Source organism: Cervus canadensis, chromosome 22 (assembly GCF_019320065.1).
Source record: "Cervus canadensis isolate Bull #8, Minnesota chromosome 22, ASM1932006v1, whole genome shotgun sequence".
Lineage (NCBI taxonomy): Eukaryota > Metazoa > Chordata > Mammalia > Artiodactyla > Cervidae > Cervus > Cervus canadensis.
This window is the reverse complement of record NC_057407.1, coordinates 37,483,488-37,505,146: the sequence shown is the minus strand read 5'-3', so window position 1 is coordinate 37,505,146 and position 21,659 is coordinate 37,483,488. Positions and strand designations below refer to the sequence as shown.

General features: G+C 39.5%; 1 protein-coding gene across 1 annotated transcript; it reads right to left on the bottom strand.

Moving 5' to 3' along the window:
• Positions 1 to 3,795: 3,795 nt before the first annotated feature.
• Positions 3,796 to 11,824, bottom strand: LOC122424911 (histone-lysine N-methyltransferase SETMAR). The gene is given in 4 exon segments (XM_043443172.1): positions 3,796 to 4,304; positions 4,307 to 4,333; positions 4,377 to 5,160; positions 11,585 to 11,824. Coding segments are annotated over 4 exon segments (1,134 nt in total). The 5' UTR covers positions 11,702 to 11,824; the 3' UTR covers positions 3,796 to 4,098.
• Between the last annotated feature and the right edge of the window lie 9,835 nt (positions 11,825 to 21,659).

Genomic DNA, 21,659 nt, shown 5'->3' with positions numbered 1-21,659 from the left:
CTAGGAGATACAATTCACATAACATGATACTCATCCCTTGAAAGTGGTTTTTAGTATATTCACCCTAAAAATAAACTCTGAACCCATTACCAGTCACCTCCTGTACCTCTCTTTGCACCAGCCCCTGGCAAAAATTAATCGACTTAATGTTTCTATGGAATTATTCTGGACATCTCATATAAATAGGATCACATAATTTGTGGCTGTTTGTGTCTGGCTTCTTTCATTTAATGTATTTTCAGCATTTAACCATGTTGTAGCATTGTCAGCACTTAATCCCTTTTTATAGCCGAATAATCTGTGATATGGATATCACATTTTGTTTATTCATTTATGAGTCAGTGGACATTTGGATTGTGTGTACTATTTGATTATTACAAATAATGCTACTGTGAAGGCTTGCATACAAGTTTTTGTGGGACATGTTTTCATTTCTCTTGGGTCCACACCTAGGAATGGAGTTACTAGGACACGTGGTTACTCTATGCACAGCATTTTAAGGAACTAATCAAATGACTTTACGAAGTAGTTGTGCAATTTTACAACTCTACCAGCAAAATATGAAAGTTCTAATTTCTCCACATGCTTGTCAACACGTGTAGTTGCCTTTTTCATTGTAGCTGCGTTAGTGCTGCATTATTGCTTAAGCCCTTTACAAACGTTAACTTGTTTGATCCTCTCAATAATGCTATATCCAGAAAAGGGAATTCAGAGAAGTTCAGTAACTTGCTGAACGCTCACGCACTGGAGAACGGTGGAGCTGTAATAAGGAATATGTTACACAAAGGAAACTCGGAACACTCAAGGGACTGATAACAATTTGGGGAGACTTTCAGCTCTTTTAAATGAGATCTTCCTGAATTTAAGATAAAACCATGTATTCTATGCAAGACAGGCTCCTGTTGATGTATACTTAATCCACTTCTGACTTATGTTTCAGAATTAGGCTGTATTGGGGCTCAGTATTGAAAACAAGAGGGAGTAAAATAATCTCTGAATATTCATTTCAATTAAGGCAAAATTTTCCATTTAGTCAAGAATAAAATATACTAGCCACTGATACTAACATTTTGTGATTATTAACTTGAAATTTTAAAAAATAATTTTAAAAAGACTTCAAAAGTTGTGTTCTCCAAGTATGTTCTTTATTATTCTTGGGTGAAAACAATTTCTGAAGTACATATTTCCACATTCTTAATGAATTCAGTGGAAATTGACATAAGAGCCATTTTTATGTTTTAATTCCATGAATAAACACAATACCTTTAAAAATTCTAATTTTATAGTAATTTATAATTGTAAAAAGCAAAGAGTCAGACATGATTAAGTGACTTTCACTTTATATATTTTTATATTATAATAATCAAACAGAAGTATATCTTTTAATATTTTCTCTCAAAAGTGTAAGTGTCAGCTTTTTAAGGAACATAGCAATTAAGTAAATGCAATTAATTCAGTGCCTATAAAAGATGTGAAAGTCTTCAACTCTTACTTTGGGAATCTGATTTCCAGGTGCACATGTGCTCAGTCATGTCCGACTCCTTGTGACTCCATGGACTGTAGCCCACCAGTCTCTTCTGTCCATGGGATTCTCCAGGCAAGAATGCCAGAGTGGGTTGCCATGTCCTCCTCCAGATCTTCCCGATCCAGAGAGGTGAACCCCCGACTCTTAATGTCTACCTGAATTGGCAGGTGGATTCTTTCCCACTAGCGCCACCTGATTTCCAGGACTGTGCTGTTTAAGAATACACTTGTGTATGAGTACAAAAAACTCCAAGGCTGAGTTCTGTCTTTGGAAGAGACATCACAATGGAAGATACTGCTCATGTCCTAACTGCTCATGTCCTAACTGAATATCACAGACAGTGATATTCAATAGATAAGGAGCAGAGGGAAGAAGGAAAAGGGTATTTGTAGAATCAGTGACCCACTCGTGTTCCTTCTGATCATTTCCTTATTCTTCTTTTTATGTTGTTGTTAAATTTTATCTTTACTTTTTATTTTTTGACCATGGCACATACCATGCAGGATCTTAGTTCCCTGACCAGAGATCGAACCCACATTCCCTGCAGTGGAAGCATGGAATCTTAACCTGAACAACCAGGGAAGTCTCTCCTTATTGCTTCTTAAGTAAAGCACTTGAAAGACCATTTTAAAATTGTTAACAAGCTGCCTTACAAAAAGCAGGACTGATTCAGAGAAAACAGTTACAGAGGAAGGTTGGTAGGAAGAAATGATTAGTTTGGAGGAAAAAATCTGTTTAGAACAAATTTGTATGTTTGTAATTTGGGGCATTTTATGTGTATATAGTGTCATTTGTTCACAGGGAATCATTCCTGATAATGTTATATGGATATGCACACTGTAACATAGTTATTATTACCTTAACAGTTTCATTGAGATAATTCACATACCATACACTTCATTCACTTAAATGTACAATCCTTTTTATGATATACAGGAGTACAGTGTTATATATAATATGGGCCCCTATGATATACCTTTCAAAGCTTACAGTCTCTTGGTGGTAGAGTTTAAATGTACAAGAAAAATTATAGGGCCCAAGTAATTATTTTAGCTTTCAAAAAATCTAATAAACCTCCACAGTAGCTTTGTTTTTGCATTAAGGAAGGAAGTTAGAGATGTTTGCCTCTCCAGAAGTTTAAATGCAATTATAAAATTTCCACCACCTTCAGTGGTGTTGACAGTGTTATTTTCATGTTGTTAAAACATGGAGTGAAGCTGTTTGAAGTTTTGAAGCATAACTTCACAAGTTTTCCAGTATAGCCATGATATATAGCAAAAATTTTACAGTTTGTTTCCTTTTATGACTTTTGGTTATACACATGGAAGTCATTCTCATGGTTATAGTTTTCACTATGGGTGGTGATCATTAGGGTTTTAGTAGGTGATAATCAATCATGTCCTTTTCCTTGATTTGTTCAGCAACAAATGAGAAATAAAATGTAGGAGTCAGACAGAAATGAAAATATCAGCTTTATTACTGATAAAATGGATTGTAAAGTAAGGCTTAGGTATATAGCCATAAGGGCTTCCTTGGATCATTGATTAGGTTTGGTGCTAGTACTGGAAAATTCAAAGTAACAGTGGCATCAATGATGGAAAGACTATTTCGCACCTAAAAGTCCAGAGGTGTCAGATCAAGACTGGTACAGAGCATTGCACAATATACCAGCCCCAGACTCCTTTCAGTGTCGCTGCTTTGCTGTGTGTGGTTTCCTTTTCATTTAGGGGACCAGGATGCATGCTCCAGCGCGTTATCATGTATACCTTACAGCCAAGAAGAAAAAAGAGGTGGGTACGGGAAGGATGTCTCAACTTAAGGACCCATTTTCCCTCATATTCCACTAACTGCAACATAGTCCCTTAGACACATCTAACTAGGAAAAATGAGTACAGTAACATATGAATGAGTTCTGTTCCAAGAGCATGTTAATAAGTCCATTTTGTTCATTAAGTCCAACAAAGTTAGCCTAGGTACCCAACTAACACGGGCTTCCCTGGTGGTGTTAGTGATAAAGAATCCATCTGCCAATCCAAGAGACACAGGAGACTCAGGTTCGATCCCTAGGTCAGGAAGATCCCCTGCAGGAGGAAATGGCAACCCACTCCAGAATTCTTGCCTGGAAAATTCCATGGACAGAGGAGCCTGGCGGGCTATAGTCCATGGGTTGGATGTAACTGAGCACACACCCAACTGAAACAGCTGACTATATAGTACTGTCCTGTGGTAGGTTTATAATACTTTTCACACAAATACATAGAATACAAACATACACACAAAATGAAACATTTTTAATCTTACAGTACAGTACCTTGAAAAGTACATTAGTACAGTACAGTACAATGGCTGGCACACAAGGGGCTGACACTGAGTGAACAGGCAAGGAGAGTTACTGACTAAAGGGGGTGAGTGATGGTAGAGCTGAAGGATCGTCAACGATAGGAGATGCAGGGCAAGCTGCAATTTCCCTCACACCTGACGTTGATGGTATGCATGTTTGCATCTTTGACAGTTTGCAACTTGAAGGTTTGTATGTAGAGGACTTACTATGTTCTCGATAGTCACATACCCAGCTAAAAACTGAGAATTCTGATAGGAAGGGAGAGAGTGTTGCTGGACAATCTGTCGTCTCTGCCACATTCCCAAATTAAACTTACACAGCCAGGCAACCACTGGGCTCCCCTAGAGTAAGGGGTGAGTGAGCTGCTTTCTGGAGAGCAGAGACCAACCTCGAGGGCAAGTTGCTTATAAGAAGGGAACCCAGGAAGGGCTGAGCCAACATGCTTGGTTCCTGCTCATTCTCTTCCACTGTGAGGCCGGACACATTTCTCCTACGCTCTTCCTTCCTCACTCGTGTTTGGCTTTTCCGAGGGGCAGTACAGGGAGCTGTCATAGGGCAGGAACGCAGCACACGATCTGGCGCCACAGTAACAAGGTTTCCTTAATTCCCCATTATCTAACCTTGCTTTGTCTTCACCATTCATTAGATTAAGAAATCTTCCTGAATAGTCATAAGAGAGTTCTTCTTCTGGCAGAATGTCTCTGGCTGCAAAAAGTGCCAACTTTGGTACCATCGAGTCAATTCGGACAGGAATCATCAACAGGTTTGGCTCACAAGAATGGTTAAGGAATCTTCCGATGTTTCCTATCAAGGCAGGATCCACAAATGTTTCCATTACCTGCCCATTACAGACATGCTCCCTGACGGCTATAATGTAATTCGAATCATGTACTGTTTGTAACTGAATTCTTCTCTGCACTTCAGAGATCCCCAACACCTCACCAGCATATTCACAGACAAACCGTCCTTTTGGTATGAAGTCCAGGGTACGAAGTCCCCAGCCTTTGTGATCCGTCTTGAACACCTGGAGGTGGAACTGCAGACCCCACTGGACCACTCTGTTCCCGCAGTGGTCACCGCACTGACATAGGACGTTGCATTCGAAAACTGGCTCAGCGCACTTCGCTTCTGATCCCATATCTCTGAGGCATAAATGGTCGTCATAGTTATTCTCACGACGGAGGCAGGAGCAAGTACCAGGGAGGCAGGGAGTTTTGAGACAAGCACATCCAGGGAAGGTTATTTGAGAGGGATCTGTATCTGCTCCAGGCCCAGCCACATGGTCAGGAGTATACTGCAAAACACAGAAACACTGTAAGTCAGCACGGTACGTCATAGATCTCATCTGTATTTCAAGCAGCTTTTGCTGAGACACTTCCCAATTCCAACAAACAGAACAGAACAAAAATGACAAGATTATATTAAAATACTGTGAGAAAACATCTCCAATTTAAAAAAAAACATAAGGTTATTTCTTAGACTTAAAATTCAGTGGTTTCCTTTTAGGTATTGGAATAACACTAGGAAAAAATTATGTATTTTTCTCTTACCAGATATTGAAAATTCTGTAATCCATTTTGTTTCCCTCTTGGCTTTAAGTGTCAGGAAAATCGGTGCTGAATTTAGTTTTTGAATACAGCTAAGTATTTTCTCTTTGGTTTTTGACCTCCTTTACATTTACCTGATAATATACATGTATATATGTCTTTTTATGGTGAGTTACCTGAGATCTTTTTTTAGGATAAGCCATAAATGATACATCAATGACCTTTGGGAGAGAGTCTTCCATTGATTTTTTGAAAGAATTTTTAAAATTTGAAGATTACCTAAACTCATATATTCTTTCATCTTTTTAAAAACGCTGTTATCTTATAGTTCTACTTGAGTATTCACAAGGTTCAAAGTAGAAACTTGGCAAAAAACTTGCAGACAGAATTCAAAAACTGGTCATGTAATTTTAATAGATACTGAAATTTATTGTAGATATATACATGTAAAGAAATCTTGTTCTTATTAAATGTGAAAGGGATAAAACAAAAAGGTTTCTTGGTCTTTGAAATGTATCTATATTTTCAAAATGTTACATTTATAAAATGTTATGAAAAATAAGTCCTAAGTCTAAAATCTCTGTGTGAAGCCTCACCTCCAGTTATTTTCTCACTGGCAGAATGAAGTATGTTCTCAACCCCTGAAGATCAGAGTATCTCTGGTGAGCCCAGTGTATTTCTTTATATATAGAGTAATTCATTGACTTATACTTGTTTTGTTCCAAAAAGGAACTTTTTAATGAGACTTACAAAGAAGAAAGATAAACAAACAACAGGTAAGGAAATAAGGTGAAGTGAAAAATAAGTCAAGCGAGCTTAGACACCTAAGTGTGCAGCAGAAGTAGACTGCACATCCGGCTGTGTGCCAGGATAGTCAGAGGGAAATGTGGTCAGATGTATGGCTTGTACTGTCCGTAAGAAACAGTCTTACTGTTCAGAAGCATTGACTTTTTTTAGTATGGAGATGCGAGAGAAATGTCACCAATGAGTCTGTCAAACTGTTCTTTTACAGGAAGCAGTTTCATGGACTGCTTTTCATCTCCTTCATTTTGACCCTCAGGAAAGGCTGTTGGCATGCTGCCACAGCCTGTCAGCAAGAGACCCGCCAAATAGCCTGTAGTAATTCAGGGATTGATTTTAGTGCATCCAGAGGAACATTTGAACAACCTAGCTTGCAGTCAGTTTTCTATTAATATTGTGTCAATACTTTTAGGAAAAGTATTGAACAGCATGTAGTTACACTCCCTGTGGAGGCCTCGGTGGAGCTATGCAGTTAGGTGCAGAATCCTGTATTTTAAAAAACGCTGAGCTGGGGTGAAGGATTGACATCCTCCTATGAAAGAATGGTGAGTGGGTGTACCTGCGGGGGAAGGCCAATACTGCTTAAAAAGTGATTTGGGGGTGGAGAGCGGAAATAGCTTCTCTTGTTTGTGTGGGTTCTTACAGCTTTAGCTTGGCAGAGGTGTCCTAAAAGGATAAAGGATGGCTTAGAAAAAGATACCCTATCAGTCAGATTCAGTGACTGCTGTCTTATACAGAATCTACTTCCAGATTTTAAGAGTCAACTTTGAAATGGTTACTGAGGCATTTTAAGAAGTGCTTGTAAAATGAAGACTTTACTATCACTTTGTTAAACTTTTTATGAAGAATTCTTTTCAACTGATGAGTTTTTAAAGGTACATATGGGCTTCCCTGGTGTCTGAGACAGTAAAGAATCTGCCTGTAATGCAGGAGACCAGGGTTCCATCCCTGGGTCAGGAAAATCCCCTGGAGAAGGGAATGGCAACCCACTCCAGTATTCTTACCGGGAGAATCCCATGGACAGAGGAGCCATGAGGTCACAAGGAGTTGGACACGACTGAGCAACTAACACTTTCACTTTTCCTTAAAGGTGCATATAATTTTAATGTGTTATAGAAATCACTAAACTCTAAGGTGATCTTCTTTTTTGATACAGATGTATGCGTTGTATGTGCTTAGTCACTCAGTCATGTCTGATTCTTTGCGACCCCATGGACTGTAGCCCGCCAGGCTCCTCTGTTGATGGGATCCCCCAGGCAAGAATACTGGAGTGGGTTGCCAGTCCTCTTCCATGGGATCTTCATAACCCAGGGATCGAACCCATATCTCCTGTGGCTGCTGCATTGCAAGCAGACTCTTTACCACTGAGTCACAGGGGAAACCCTCTTCTTTCAGAGGGGTTGCTAAACTATAGAGGATCTACCAGGCATTCCTAAGATCGAGCACAGACATATGACCTACTGAGTGTGTGCCCCACCACAGGACGTGAGAGTAGGGGTGTGAAGTGGGGAGGTGGTAGAAATATCTGATGACAGCTTGAGCGTTCTGGATCCAGAGATGCCTACAGTTACTGCTCTTGGACTTTGCTTTTATGTGGGGCAACTGCTTCCCTTTTTTGCCTGAGTCAATTTGTATTGTATTTATGTTTCTTACAAACAAATGAGTCTTGACCAATACACCCAGGGTGGAAGCTGAGCATGGTTCCAGGAAATGGCTGGAAAATTTAGTCAAAGATATAAACGGCTAATAAGCAATGAGGTCTCCAGCTGGGAAGTGAGATGAGAGCAAAGCCGGCGGGAGGCCAGCCATGAACTCTGTGACTGCTGCCTGGAACGCTGGGCAAGCAATAGAGAACTTCTTAATGCAGAACACGGAATGTCCCAGAGGAGACACACACAGGTCCACGCTCGTGTTAGCACCGTGACTTATACCAAGTGACTTGCTAAACTTCAGGTTAGCAACTGTAAATCAGGGATGATAGGTATATTCAAGGGGGGAAGGTTCTCAAATTTAATTAACATAATGTTGTACTCTGTGTCAGCCACTTCATACTTTTAAAATAGTCACTTTCTTAAATTCTTCTAGATATTATTTCTAGATTTTTATATCTAAAATACCATATATTTCTGGCATATTACTTAAGCTCTCTAAACATTCCCTTCCTATTTTCTCTCTCTTACAGGTTGCTGTGAATGAAATAAATGTGAGAAACCACGTAAAAAGCTTACTCCAGTGGCTGGCTCATAAGTGTTCAATATGAATTATACAGTAGCCATTTAGTAGTGGTGGAAAAAAACAAACAGGTTCTGGAGTTAAACTTCTCAGGTTTAAACATACTCAAACCAAAATATGTGTGGGAAACCATAAGATTATCTTCCTACCTCCCATTACTTAACCATCTGGAGCAGGGAATACCAAGAGCTGACCCAGTACAGACTGTCTTCATTCATCAGTAAATACTGCCTTATTGTCTACTGTATGCACATGCTCCATGGGGTCACAAAAGAGTGGGACACCACTTAGCAACTTATCAACAAACAACATGCACATGCTGGGGTTTAGAAAGACTCACTCAGAAAAACAGAAAAGAAGACATGGGATTTTTATCATTTTTTCAGTTGTCACAACATATGCTTTACTTTTTCCATGTATGTATGAAAGCACAAAATTTATCAGGTAAGAGTTGGAAATAAATACCAAATGATCAGTTCAAAATGCACCAGAAACCAGATCCTTGAAGAACTGGGTGGAGAATTCATGTTTTTTGACAGAAAACTTAAGAGAAAAACTTTTACAAACAGAGTCACCCAAGAAGCCAAAACGCAAAGAGAAGACAGTATGTTAAAGAGTAAATATACCTCCTTGGCTATCCTCATATACAATTAATTTCTCCCTTCTCTGAACTATGTGTGCACTTATTAATAGCATGAACTTTGGAATCTTAAGTGGCACAGACTGTCAGGCTCTCTGGTTGTACTAAGTGTGTAGGTCTGACCTTTCTAACAAGTATCTATCTTAAGGAAAGGCATGGTCATTGAGGTTTGAGGTATAGAATGGTGATAGGTGTTGGGTTCCTATCCATGGTACTAGGCACAGAGCAGGTGACTTAGGGAATGTTATTTGACTTCTTAATTTCAGCTCTTAATAATTTCTGATTGGAAGACTGATGTTTTTGAGTCACATTCTGTACCACAGCCCCAGAAACTAAAACATGTCATTGCACAATATTCCAGGCTTAAACCCTAGGCCTCAATTCTGGATTTTAAGGAAGTGCTGTGAAAATCTTCATTCCTTTTTTGGTTGTTTTGAAACACCAGCTACAAGAATCTTTGTACTTGGCCTCTAGCCCCGTGAGTTTGTTTTTGCTCCAAGCAGCTATTAGGAGACTGTGAGCCAGATCATTCTTGTCAAGGCTAAGTTGAGATCTTAAAAAGGATATCTGAGGCTGGTTTTAGAAACCTGAAAACATGGCTAGATCCAGCTCTTAGTTCAAGAAAATCAGTTTATTTTCTACTTGTGTTTCAACACCGATAGCATTATGATGTATTTGTTTCCAATCTTGAGTATCTCAATGTTCTTTTTGCCTTTTCATATAGGACCCAAAAGTAAACTAGACAAAGTTATTTTGACCTTGAATTCTCTGTGCTTTAATTCTTATGTGTACATATGCCTGTGAAGGTAGGGTTTGGGGCAAGCAAACTGTTTTGACCTTTTGTAAGACTGCTATTGTGCTTCATGAATATATGGAAGTAAACTAGTTGAAGGCACTTTTAGACATATTTCAGGAATGCTTTAACTTCTTGGTAAGGCTGTAAGCTCCTTAAGGAAGGGAGCTTGTCTTCTATTTGTAACTCTTAGTGTACTCAGAGCTGTGCACACAGCCAGGAAGCTAGAACACCACGGAATTGAGTCTTAGTTTCCTGATTTTCATTTCTGCCCACCAACTGTAGGTGTAAGGATCAATCACAGGGCCTCCACCTCCACCCCACCCCACCCCCATATAGTGCTTTCTATATGCTCTTCTTGTAAGCTCAAGGGCAGGAACTGTATTGTTACCATTTTATCTTCTAAGCCTAGCTTAACATGCTGGGCACATTATAGGCACTCAGTTATTTTTTGAAGAAACAAAACATATACCAGTGTTTTTGACCAGGCATTTAACAGTGTTTGGTCTTCAATAAGCTTTTCGGGATCAGTGTTTAATATGGTGCTAGTCAACTGTATTATTAACCATTAACTGCCTAACGTAGTTTGAGGAAAAATAAGCATTTCCAACATGAATATCCTGCTCTACTCTTTGAAAACTGCTATGAATCTTTACCGCCTTACTTGATTCTCAAAATAACCCTAGGAAGAGGACAGGCAGAGTTTGATATTGATTATGGGTGTGACAAGGGGAATAAAACTTTTCATTTTGGAGGTTAAGAAACTCAGGCTCTGAGACACGGCTAAGATGCTCAACCCCGAACCTAGCTCTCCTATAGTTCCATGTCCAGGGCTCTTTCCACTCCAACATTCTTGTTTTTTGTGGGTTTTTTTTTTTTTTTTGGTTATTCCTCGTTTCTTAAGCAACATGCAGGAAAAGCTCAGAGAGAGTGAAAAGTTGGAGCAGAAAGGGCTTTGAGGTAATAAGAGTAGTGAACATTTATTGAGTTCTTTAAGCAAACCAGGAACTGTATTTTTACCTGTAATTCTCAAAGCAATCTGGAAAGAGGTACTATTATTTTAATAGTACACGAGAGGGCTCTGAAGGTCTAACCGAGGCTATTTATATTTGCCAAAGCTCTCACAGCATGGGGGAAGCCTCAACTAAGTCTGACTCTAAAGGCTGTTTTTAATCATGTCACTGGGATCTTAACGACACCTGAGACCAGACAGGCAAGTGATATGCTCCCTATCTTTCAATGAGTTCTGGGGACAGAACCAGGACAGAAAGCCAGGTTCTCAAGGCTTTTTCCAAGGGACCTCAAGAAACTTCCGGTTTTCTCTTAAGTGAACTGCCATTCTTAGGGTAGAAAGCTAAAGGAAAGGGTTAACTGAAAAAAACCGGAAACCTGTCAATTTAAGACCTATTTCCACGCGCAGATAGCTGTGAGATTGGGTTAAGGGAAAAAAAAAGGTCGAAAAACTTGGACAACCCGAAGCAAGCATGAGCGTCAACCATCGAAAGACGACCACTTAACCACAATTGCGAGCCGAGTGCGAGGACCACCGGCTCTACCAGAACGCTTCCTGGAAAGGCGCCAGCGCCGACCCCGACGCTGCGCACGTAGCGCGCGAGACCGCCTAGCCCCGCCCCACCGAAAACGATGCCGGCCACGCCCTCGGGGGCCGCGCGCGGCTCTCGGGCCAGCCGAGCCCCGCCCATACCTGAAAGGGCTCAGGCTCCGCCCCTGGGGGCCAGGCGCTCACGGGCAGATTTTCAAGGCCACGCGCAACGTCCAGCTGGTCCTTCAAGGCGTCAGGCGCCTCCTCACACGCTGCCATTGTGCCAGGGCCAGTTCTCTACGGCCTTAGCGGCCGTTTTGCCCCGAAACGGTGCTCTTACCACCTAGACCTCTTGAGCCTCGCAGAGGACGCTGGGAGTCTAGCCGCGGGGCCCCACAGCCTCATGGGAGCGGTAGTTTTTATACCGCAGCTCACGAGTGGCTCCTCCCTCCACGCTCAACTTTCCTTTACTATATGGTCTGGTTCACTTTTTGCTTTGAGTCAGACGCACAACAAGTAATACAAAACCTTGTAAGGTACGGACAGAGCTTTGGGGACACAGTGAAGTCCTTGACGTTTTCCTGTGCGCCCAAGGAGGGCTTTCGAGGCGAGGTCGTTTGTCCGTGTCTGAGGGTCTGGAATTTTACCTGGCGCAGGGTGGGGGAGGGGCGCGCCCTACGCTGAGGTGGGGAAGGCTACCCCCTGGGTCTCTGAAAACCTTAAATTTGTGGAGCGACTCCGGGGCGTGTGACGGAGATTGTGCTCGGAGGACAGGTAGCCTGACCTGGGATCGAAGTCTGTGTAGGGTCCGCGCGCTCCCTGACTGGAATCTCTGTTCCCTGTTGACGTCCCCTGCTCTGAGAAAACCAAGCCTGGTCCCGCAAAGAATGCTGATAACGTCGAAATTGCTGAATCCAGTGGAATATTTTGAACTTTCCCAAAGCGCTTTGACCCGACTGTTCTGCTGCTTCTATGTGAAACCCTCTCTCACAGAGTGTGGGGGCCCCGTCCTGGGTGCGCTTGCCTTGCGCAGACCGTCCTTCCTATCCTGACCTCGGGCGTGACTGATATGGGGGCGGTTGTCACAGGTTTCTCTCGGTGCCCCTTTCTCACCTTCTCTGGGATTCCTCAGTGATAGCATCTACTTCTTGGCTTTAGATACTCTTATAAAAGTATTAGGGTTTCAGCTCAGCTGGAGATGGATTCCGGTTGTGGATCACTTCAGTTCACTCGCTCAGTTGTGTCCGACTCTGCTGCCGGCTGCAGTCCATGGGGTCGGAAAGTCGGACAGGACTGAGCAACTGAACTGGACTCCAGCATGCCAGACTTCCCTGTCCATCACCAATCTGGGAGTCTACTCAAACTCATGTCCATCACATTGGTGATGCCATCCAATCATCTCATCCTCTGTCGTCCCCTTCTCCCGCCCTCAATCTTTCCCAGCATCAGGATCTTTTCAAATGAGTTTGTTCTTCGCATCAGGTGGCCAAAGGATTGGAGTTTCAGCTTCAACATCAGTCCTTCCAGTGAACACCCAGGACTGATCTCCTTTAGGATGGACTGGTTGGATCTCCTTGCTGTCCAAGGGACTCTCAAGAGTCTTCTCCAACACCAGACAGTTCAAAAGCATCAATTCTTTGGCACTCAGCTTTCTTTCTAGTTCAACTCTCACATCCATACGTGACTACTGGAAAAACCATAATAGCCTTGACTAGACAGACCTTTGTTGGCAAAGTAATCTCTCTGCTTTTTAATATGCTGTCTAGGTTGGTCATAGCTTTTCTTTCAAGGAGCAAGTATCTTTTAATTTCATGGCTGCAGTCACCATCTGCAGTGATTTGGAGCCAAAAAATAGAAAGTCTGTCACTGTTTTCACTGTTTCCCCATCTATTTGCCATGAAGTGATGGTACCAGATGCCAGTATCTTAGTTTTCTGAATGTTGAGTTGTAAGTCAACTTTTTCACTCTTCTCTTTCACTTTCATCGGGAGGCTCTTTAGTTCTTTGCTTTCTGCCATAAGGATGGTGTCATCTGCATATCTGAGGTTATTGATATTTCTCCCGGCAATCTTAATTCCAGCTTATGGTTCATCCAGCCCAGCGTCAAGATTGCCAGGAAAAATATCAATAACCTCAGATATGCAGATGACACCAACCTTATGGCAGAAAGTGAAGAGGAATTGAAGAGCCTCTTGATGAAAGTGGAAGAGGAGAGTGAAAAAGTTGGCTTAAAACTCAACGTTCAAAAAACTTAAGATCATGGCATATGATCTTGGTGTTAATGACTGCTTTAATAAAACAATTTGGAACATCTTAGCTTTCTGATAACTATCACTACTAGATATTCAGTCAGTTCAGTTGAGTTCAGTCACTCAGTTGTGTTCGACTTTTTGAGACCCCATGGACTGCAGCACATCAGGCTTCCTGTCTATTACCAACTCCCAGAGCTTGCTCAAACTTGTGTCCAATGAGTCGGTGATGTCATCCAACTATCTCATCCTCTGTCCCCTTCTCTTCCTGCCTTCAATCTTTCCCAGCATCAGGGTCTTTTCCAATGAGTCAGTTCTTTGTATTAGGTGGCCAAAGTATTGGAGTTTCAGCTTCAGCATCAGTCCTTCCAATGAATATTCAGGACTGATTTCCTTTAGGATGGACTGGTTGGACCTCTTTGCTGTCTCAAGTCTTCTTTAGCGCCACAGTTCGAAAGCATCCATTCTCCAGCATTCAACATTCTTTATAGTCCGGTTTTGTCATGAGATTGCAGCAATTCAGTCACACTTTCAGGCTCCACTTCTAATTCTAGTTCTCTTGCTATTTCCACTACGTGTGTAGCTTCTTCTTTCACTGAAGTCTTGAACTCCTCAAAGTCATCAAGGGAGTTGGAATCAACTTCTTCCAAACTTCTGTTAGTGTTGATATTTTGCACTTTTCCTATGAATAAGGAATATTCTTACTGACATCTGGAATGGTGAATCCTTTATAGAAAATTTTCAGTTTATTTTGTCCATATCCATCAGAGGAATTGTTATCTATGACAGCTGTGTTTTACACTATGTATTTCTCAGTAAGACTTGAACATCAAAGTTACTCCTTCATCTGTAGACTGCAGAATGGATATTGTGTTAGCAGGCATGAAAACAACATTAATCTTATTGTACATCTCCTTTAGAACTCTTGGGTGAGTAGATAGTAGGTGCATTGTCAATGAATAGTAATATTTTAAAGAGAATTTTTTTTTCCCCCCTCTGAGCAGTAAGTCTCAACCATGGACTTAAAATATTCTGTAAATCTTGGTGTAAACAGATGTGCTGTCATCCAGACCTTGTTATTCCATTTGTAGAACACAGACAGAGTAGTTTTAGCATATTTCTAAAGAGCCTTATGATTTTCAGAATGGTAAATAAATATTGGCTTCAACTTCAAGTCACCAGCTGCATGAGCCCCTGACAAGAGAGTCAGCCTATCTTTTGAAGGTTTGAAGCCTGGCATTGATTTCTCCTCCCTAGCTATTGAAGTCTTAGATGACACCTTCTAAAGTAAGATTATTTTGTCTGCATTGAAAATCTGTTGTTTAGTGTAGCCACTTTCAATAATTATCTTAGCTGGATCTTCTGGATAACTTGCGCAACTTCTTCATCAGCACTTCCTTCACCTTGCATTTTTATATTATAGAAATGGCGTCTTTCCTTAAACCTTACCAAAATTTTCTTCTGTAGTTTCCTTACCTCTCTCACCCTTCATAAAATTGAAGAGATTAGGCTTTAACTTAACGGAAATGGCTGGCTTGATCTTCTATCCAGACCACTCAAACTTTTTCCAAATCAGCAATAAGGCTGTTTCACTTTCTTAACATTTGTGTGTTCACTAGAATAGCACTTTTAATTTCCTTTTAGAATTTTTTCTTTGCATTAACAACTTAGAAAATTGTTTGGTGCAAGAGGCCTAGCTTATGTCTTCTTTTTACATGCCTTCCTGACTAAGTTTAATCATTTCTAGCTTTTGTGTGTGTGTGTGTGTGTGTGTGTGTGTGTGTGTGTGTGATAGGAAATAATTTTATTATATTTTATAGCTTTTTAAAAAATTTAAACTTTTCATTTTATATTGAGGTATAGCTGATTAACAATGTTGTGATAGTTTCAGGTACTCAGCAATGTGACCCAGACATACATATACATCAGATACCCCTAAGTATCATCTGAGATCAGAATTCTTCTTACAGATCATACTAAATTTCAGTTTCTTGTAATTCTTCATTCCTCAGCTTTCTAGACCTGTAGCAGCATTTTCTCTCTGGTAGCTTCCCAGCTGCAATTCTGATGTTTGGAAGGAGAGAGGAAGTGAAATCAAAGAATACCAAGACTAATGCAAAGAATTCTACTCAAGTACCCAAGACTTTTACCCAACCGGTTAAATTAACTCTGGGGAAGTGTTGATTATTCATACCTATTTTTAGATATTTCAGTGAGAGAAAATTTGGTGTGAAAAGAATCCTACAGAGGAAAAAACCCTTTCCTTTCCATTATCTCTGTACGTGTTACTGTGTCAAAGTCAGTAGGAGGAGATGATCTTTGGATATAAATCGAGGTTACTGTGGAGATTCTTTTCCTGTCCCTGCCCCCCACAGTCCAGAAAGACCTTCCCCAATGTCTGCTGTAATGCCTGAAATCTCCATTGTTAGAATTTCTCCTGTTTGTGATAAGCACTGTTTTCTCCCTGCAGTGATCTTTTAGAATGCCATTATTCCTAGGAGAGAGAGAGAAAAAAATATAAACATGAATATATCTTATCATCTTGCTCTTCTTCATGATAAGGAGATAACTTGGTAAGCCTGAGAATTTAAAGGAATTGAAGAGGAAGAGGGAAAAGATGCCCCACTGAGCAAATGAACATTTATTGAGCACTTGCTAGATTCTCTAGTAGTGTCCAAAAATTTCTATGATGATAAAAATGTTCTGTACCAGCCATAGGTGATTGTTGGTTATTTGGATATGCGTAGTGTGACTGTAGAACTAAATTTAAATTTTATTTAATTTTAATCTATCTAAATTTGATTTAAATAGCCACATGTAGTTAGTGCCTACTATATTGGGCAGCATATTTCTAGGCTTTATACTTCGTACTATATACATTTCTTGTCTATATACATTTCTACATACTATATACATTGTATATACACATTTCTTGTCCATGAAGTAGGCAAAAGTATCTCTATTAAAAAAGTTTTGGGAATTGAAGTTCAGATAAATTAAGTAAATTACCTGGTGTGCTGTAGTCCATGGGGTTACAAAGAATCAGACAGGACTGTGTGACTTTCACTTCACTTCCATATGTGTGAGAGGTAGAGTGGGATTTGAACCCAGGTCTGAAACTGCCTGTAAAGACAAAGTTTCTCATCATTTGTGTTGACATATCTTAGCCATATTCAGAGACTGCTTTTCTTCCAGCTTGTTCAGTCGCTCAGTCATGTATGACTCTTTGCAACCCCATGGACTGTAGCACACCAGGCTTCCCTGTCCTTCACCATCTCCTGGAGTTTGTTTAGACTCATGTCCATCGAGTTGGTGATGCCATCCAACCATCTGTTCTTTGTCATCTCCTCCTTCTGTCTTCAGTCTTTCCCAGCATCAGGGAAATGAGTCGGCTCTTTGAATCAGGTGGCCAAAATATTGGAGCTTCAGCTTAAGCATCAGTCCTTCAAATGAATATTTAGGGTTGATTTCCTTTACGATCGACTGATTTGATCTCTTTGCTGCCCAAGCGACTCTCAATGATCTTCTCCAACACCGCAGTTTGAGGGTATCAATTCTTTGGTGCTCAGCCTTTTTTATTGTCCAGCTCTCTCATCCATACATGACTACTGGAAAAACCATAGCTTTGACTAGACGGACCTTTGTAGGCAAAGTAATGTCTCTTCTTTTTATTTCGCTGTCTGATTTGTCATATCTTTTCTTCCAAGGAGCAAGCATCTTTTAATTTCATGGCTGTAGTCACCATCCACAGTAATTTTGGAGCCCAAGAAAATAAAGCCTGTCACTGTTTCCATTGTTTCCCCATCTATTTGCCATGAAGTGATGGGACCGGATGCCATGATCTTAGTTTTTTGAATGTTGAATTTTAAGCCAGCTTTTTCACTCTCCTCTTTCACCTTCATCAAGAGGCTCTTCAATTCCTCTTCACTTTCTGCCATAAGGTTGGTGTCATCTCCATATATGAGGTTTGTTGATATTTCTCCTGGCAATCTTGATTCCAGCTTGTGCCTCATCCAGCTGTGCATTTCTCATGATGTACTCTGCATATAAGTTAAATAAGCAGGGTGACAATATACAGCCTTGATGTACCCCATCCCCAATTTTGAATCAGTCCATTGTTTCATGTCTGCTTCTAACTATTGCTTCTTCCAGCTACTGTGGAGGAAATAAAGGTTTATAAATGATGAAACTTAAAAAAATATATATACTATGTATATTGTATATATACAATCTTTTATCTTATTTGAAAGTATAGTAATTGTAAATGAGGAACTTCCCTGGTGGCTCAGATGGTAAAGAGTCAGCCTGCAATGCAGGAGACCTAGGTTCTATCCCTGAGTCAGGAAGATCCCCTGGAGAAGGGAATGGCCACCAACTCCAGTATTCTTGCTTGGAAAATTCCAAAGACAGAGGAGACTGGTGGGCTATAGTCCATGGGGTCACAAAGAGTCAGTCAGGACTCAGTGACTAACACTTTCACTTTCTTTCCTGTAGATAGTGGCATAATTTAACTTGAGAGTTGTTTTTTTTTCTTTTTTCCCCCTAAGTTCTGTGTCCTTGGGCTTTGAAAAAACAACCAGGTTAATTAATTATTTTGCCTCAAAAAAAAATCTTTATCTCACTACTGGATATTCTAGTCCTGAAATCTGACTACTAAGAATAGCCTCTTAGGCTCCTGAGGTCTCTGCCTTGTGACAGTCAACTGTTATGACTATGATTTTACTGATTTGAGTTAGCTGAGAGAAGGGACTGAATAATATAAATCTATTTGTGGTTGGGATTCTGTCTATCTCTTGGTACTAATCAAGAGTGTAGGGAAAACCACCAATTTATGAAGGGCCACAGGAGCAATTTCTAGTTCCACTGTCTTTATCTTTTAGGCATTTTAAGTAAATGGAGGCAGCCAAATTCTCTATTCCTGTGCCACTGAGGGGAGGCAAAATAAGTGGCCTTTTGAATGTCAGAACCTTTCACCTTCAGAAAAGAAGGCGAGAAGTTTATTTTTATGGGAAATAGAACTTTCTTTGTAATAGTAGTAGGGTTTTTTCAGTGTCTTTCTAGTCCTAACTCTTTTACTTCCAGTTATATATTATAAAAACACTACGTGGTTAATAAATGACTGATTATATCTTGCAGGTCTGAATTTCCTTCCCTAGTTGATTCTAGCTTTAATCCCCTTGGTTGAAAAGTTTCACCTTTCATTTAGCTTTCCCCTTGCGATATTAATTTGCAATTTTTAAAAAAGTGAAATATTTTTTGAACCTATTTGCTTTAGCAAAGTTTTAGCTCTGGAAGGTGAAATTTTATGTCCTGGAATTCACCCATGAGCTCAGCTTATAGGAACATTGAGTATAATAATTCGCTTTTTTACAGAGACTGGAAATTACAGAGTTGATGACAGGAGAAACCGATTCTCTCTGAAGATGAAATATGTGAGTCTTATCCTCACCTCTTAGCAAATTTATTAAAGTTTTCCCCCAAAGTGAGTTTTTTGTTTTTATTTGGTAAATTATATAGGAAGTTAAGATTGTGTTTTCTAGACCCTAGATTTTGTAGGTATCTGTTGCTGGGACTTTTGTCTTAATGAACTCTGGCAGTACCTCTTTAGGTAAGGCAGCTCATTTTACCTTTGCCCTGGCACTGAGTCCAGCCATCTGCTCTCGGTCTGGATTCAAACACAAAGGGAAAATACAAATTATAGCCGACTTGGTGGTGACAGCTGTTGGGAAAAAGAATCATTGTGTTTGATAGTGTCCTTTGGAAACAGACCAGGAGGTAAATCAAATACAATGTATTGTTTCATCTTATAGGTACCTGCAAGTTAGTTGAAATTTTAATTTCTAACTCACCCACCTATTTCTACTTCTAGAGGAAGCCCCTTCTGTCACATACTGTGTCATCGAAATGTTCTTGGGTAAGGGTAGACCAGGATTGAAGTAAATATTTCACTTGCATCAGCCAGTGCATTGTGGATGTGCTATTTGTTTCAGTCTCTGTGTATTTTTAAACTAGAAATGATAATGGACAGAATTGTATATTCTCTAGGGCAAATGATCATCTTAGTGATATTACTAAGCCAATATTTTATTTTTCCCCCATTAAAAAATCTCTGTGCTAATTAATAATAGCTAAGTAAGGGGAACAAAATTTTATATGAATAAATTTACATTTTATTCCAAGCCATCTGGAGTAAATCATACTCCAGTCTGTTTTTGCAACTAAGTAGTTGTTTCCATTTTTTTTTGGTTTTATTAGTGAGCAAATGAAGCTACAGCAGATCCTTAAATATAGTTGTTGGAAACAGCCTTATATCTAAAGAAACACCGTATTAGGATTGTGATGAGGTGGGTAAAGAGATTTAAGGGTGACATTAACCTTGAAGGACAAGGAGATTTCTCATGTTCCTTCTTGAAAAGTGTCTGAAATTCTTGATAATTTGGTTTTCAGCTTTGTACTTGGAAACTTAATTTTTGTCCTTCCCCAAAGGTCAGTCAAGAAACCCATTTTCTGCCATTGGCCAATCAAACAGAAGTATGGGAAAGACACTTAGTAAAAAGCTACTTCATTTTCTTCTGTTGAAGAAACTTAAAAAGCCTATTCACTAACCATGAAGCCACGTTATCTATTATTTACAACAAACCTTTTCTGAGGCAAAATGAGGCATAAATTATATATTTTGCATTGTGAAATAAACTAAGAAGAACAGGAGAAAGGAAGGCACTTTAGACTGAATCAGAAGGGCTGAAAAATGCAGAAGGAAACAAAGATTTGTTTATCTGTCTAGATCTATATTTATGTAGGTATATATATCTAGAATTTTAATCTAAATGAATATAACTGGAAATTTTTGAGATAAAAATCTGTCAATTTATTTAGAGCAGGAAGAGGCTGGGTTATTTTTCAGCAAAGAGCTTATATCCCTTATAATGATCTGTTCTGTTTTTAACCTGGGACTAATATCAGTGTTAACATGTCTTAAAATATTCCATTGAAATTCTTTATTTTATTTATCATTTAACAATTGAGTATTTATTGAGGGATTTACTACTTGCAAGGCACTGTGATGGGGTAAGGAGAATGATTATAGTATTTGGTGAGCATACTTAATATGCCAGACAGTAGACACAGCCTTTTATGTGGGTTATTTTGTTCAATCCTTCAAGAGTCTTGTGTGGTAGGAACTCCTCTGTCTCTCCTCACTACATAATGCAAGTAGAGAAAATGAGATGTGGAGAAGTTAAACCTGATTAAAATTTTTAAAAGTATCTTGATTTGTTTTCTGATTTCTGTTGTGTAAATGTTCCTACCATGACCAGTTTCAGCCTACCAACAGTTTAACAAATGGCTTGAAAATTTCTGAGTAGTAAGCTATTGGTGAGACCAGGCATGAGCCGGTTTCAGTACTTGAAGTCTACATGTCTTCAAAATACTTCCAGTGAATGTAAGACTTTGTAATACCAGCTGGAAAATAAGAGGAACCATATAAGGTGTAATGGAAGTGTAGAGCAAAGATACATTTTCATTTAGTCATTATCTTGTAATTTTAATTTACAATTAGAGATGATTCTATGATGTGGACATTTGAAAAGAATGACATTGGTTTTATTCATTAGAATTATTAAAGTCAACCCAAAATGCATATGAATATAACATTATAAAAATCTGCCATCTTGTTAAATGATTGAAAATTCCTCAGCCTATCATATTTTCAATAATTACTTGTTTTTGAATTATTCTATTTTCTAGCAAAAATCTAAAATGTCATAAAATATTATTTTAAATATTTTACTATTGCAGCTTTATGTTTAAGCCAAATGAAAATAATTTCTTGTATTGCATATAGAATAATTGCTTTCTGAATTTTCTCTTATAGGTCCCTGTGGAGTCTCATACCATTCACATCCGTATTTATTCTTTTAACAAATATTTATCACATGAATGTTTATTACTTGCATCTTATGAGGATGCTGCTGTGCTAGTCCATAAGCT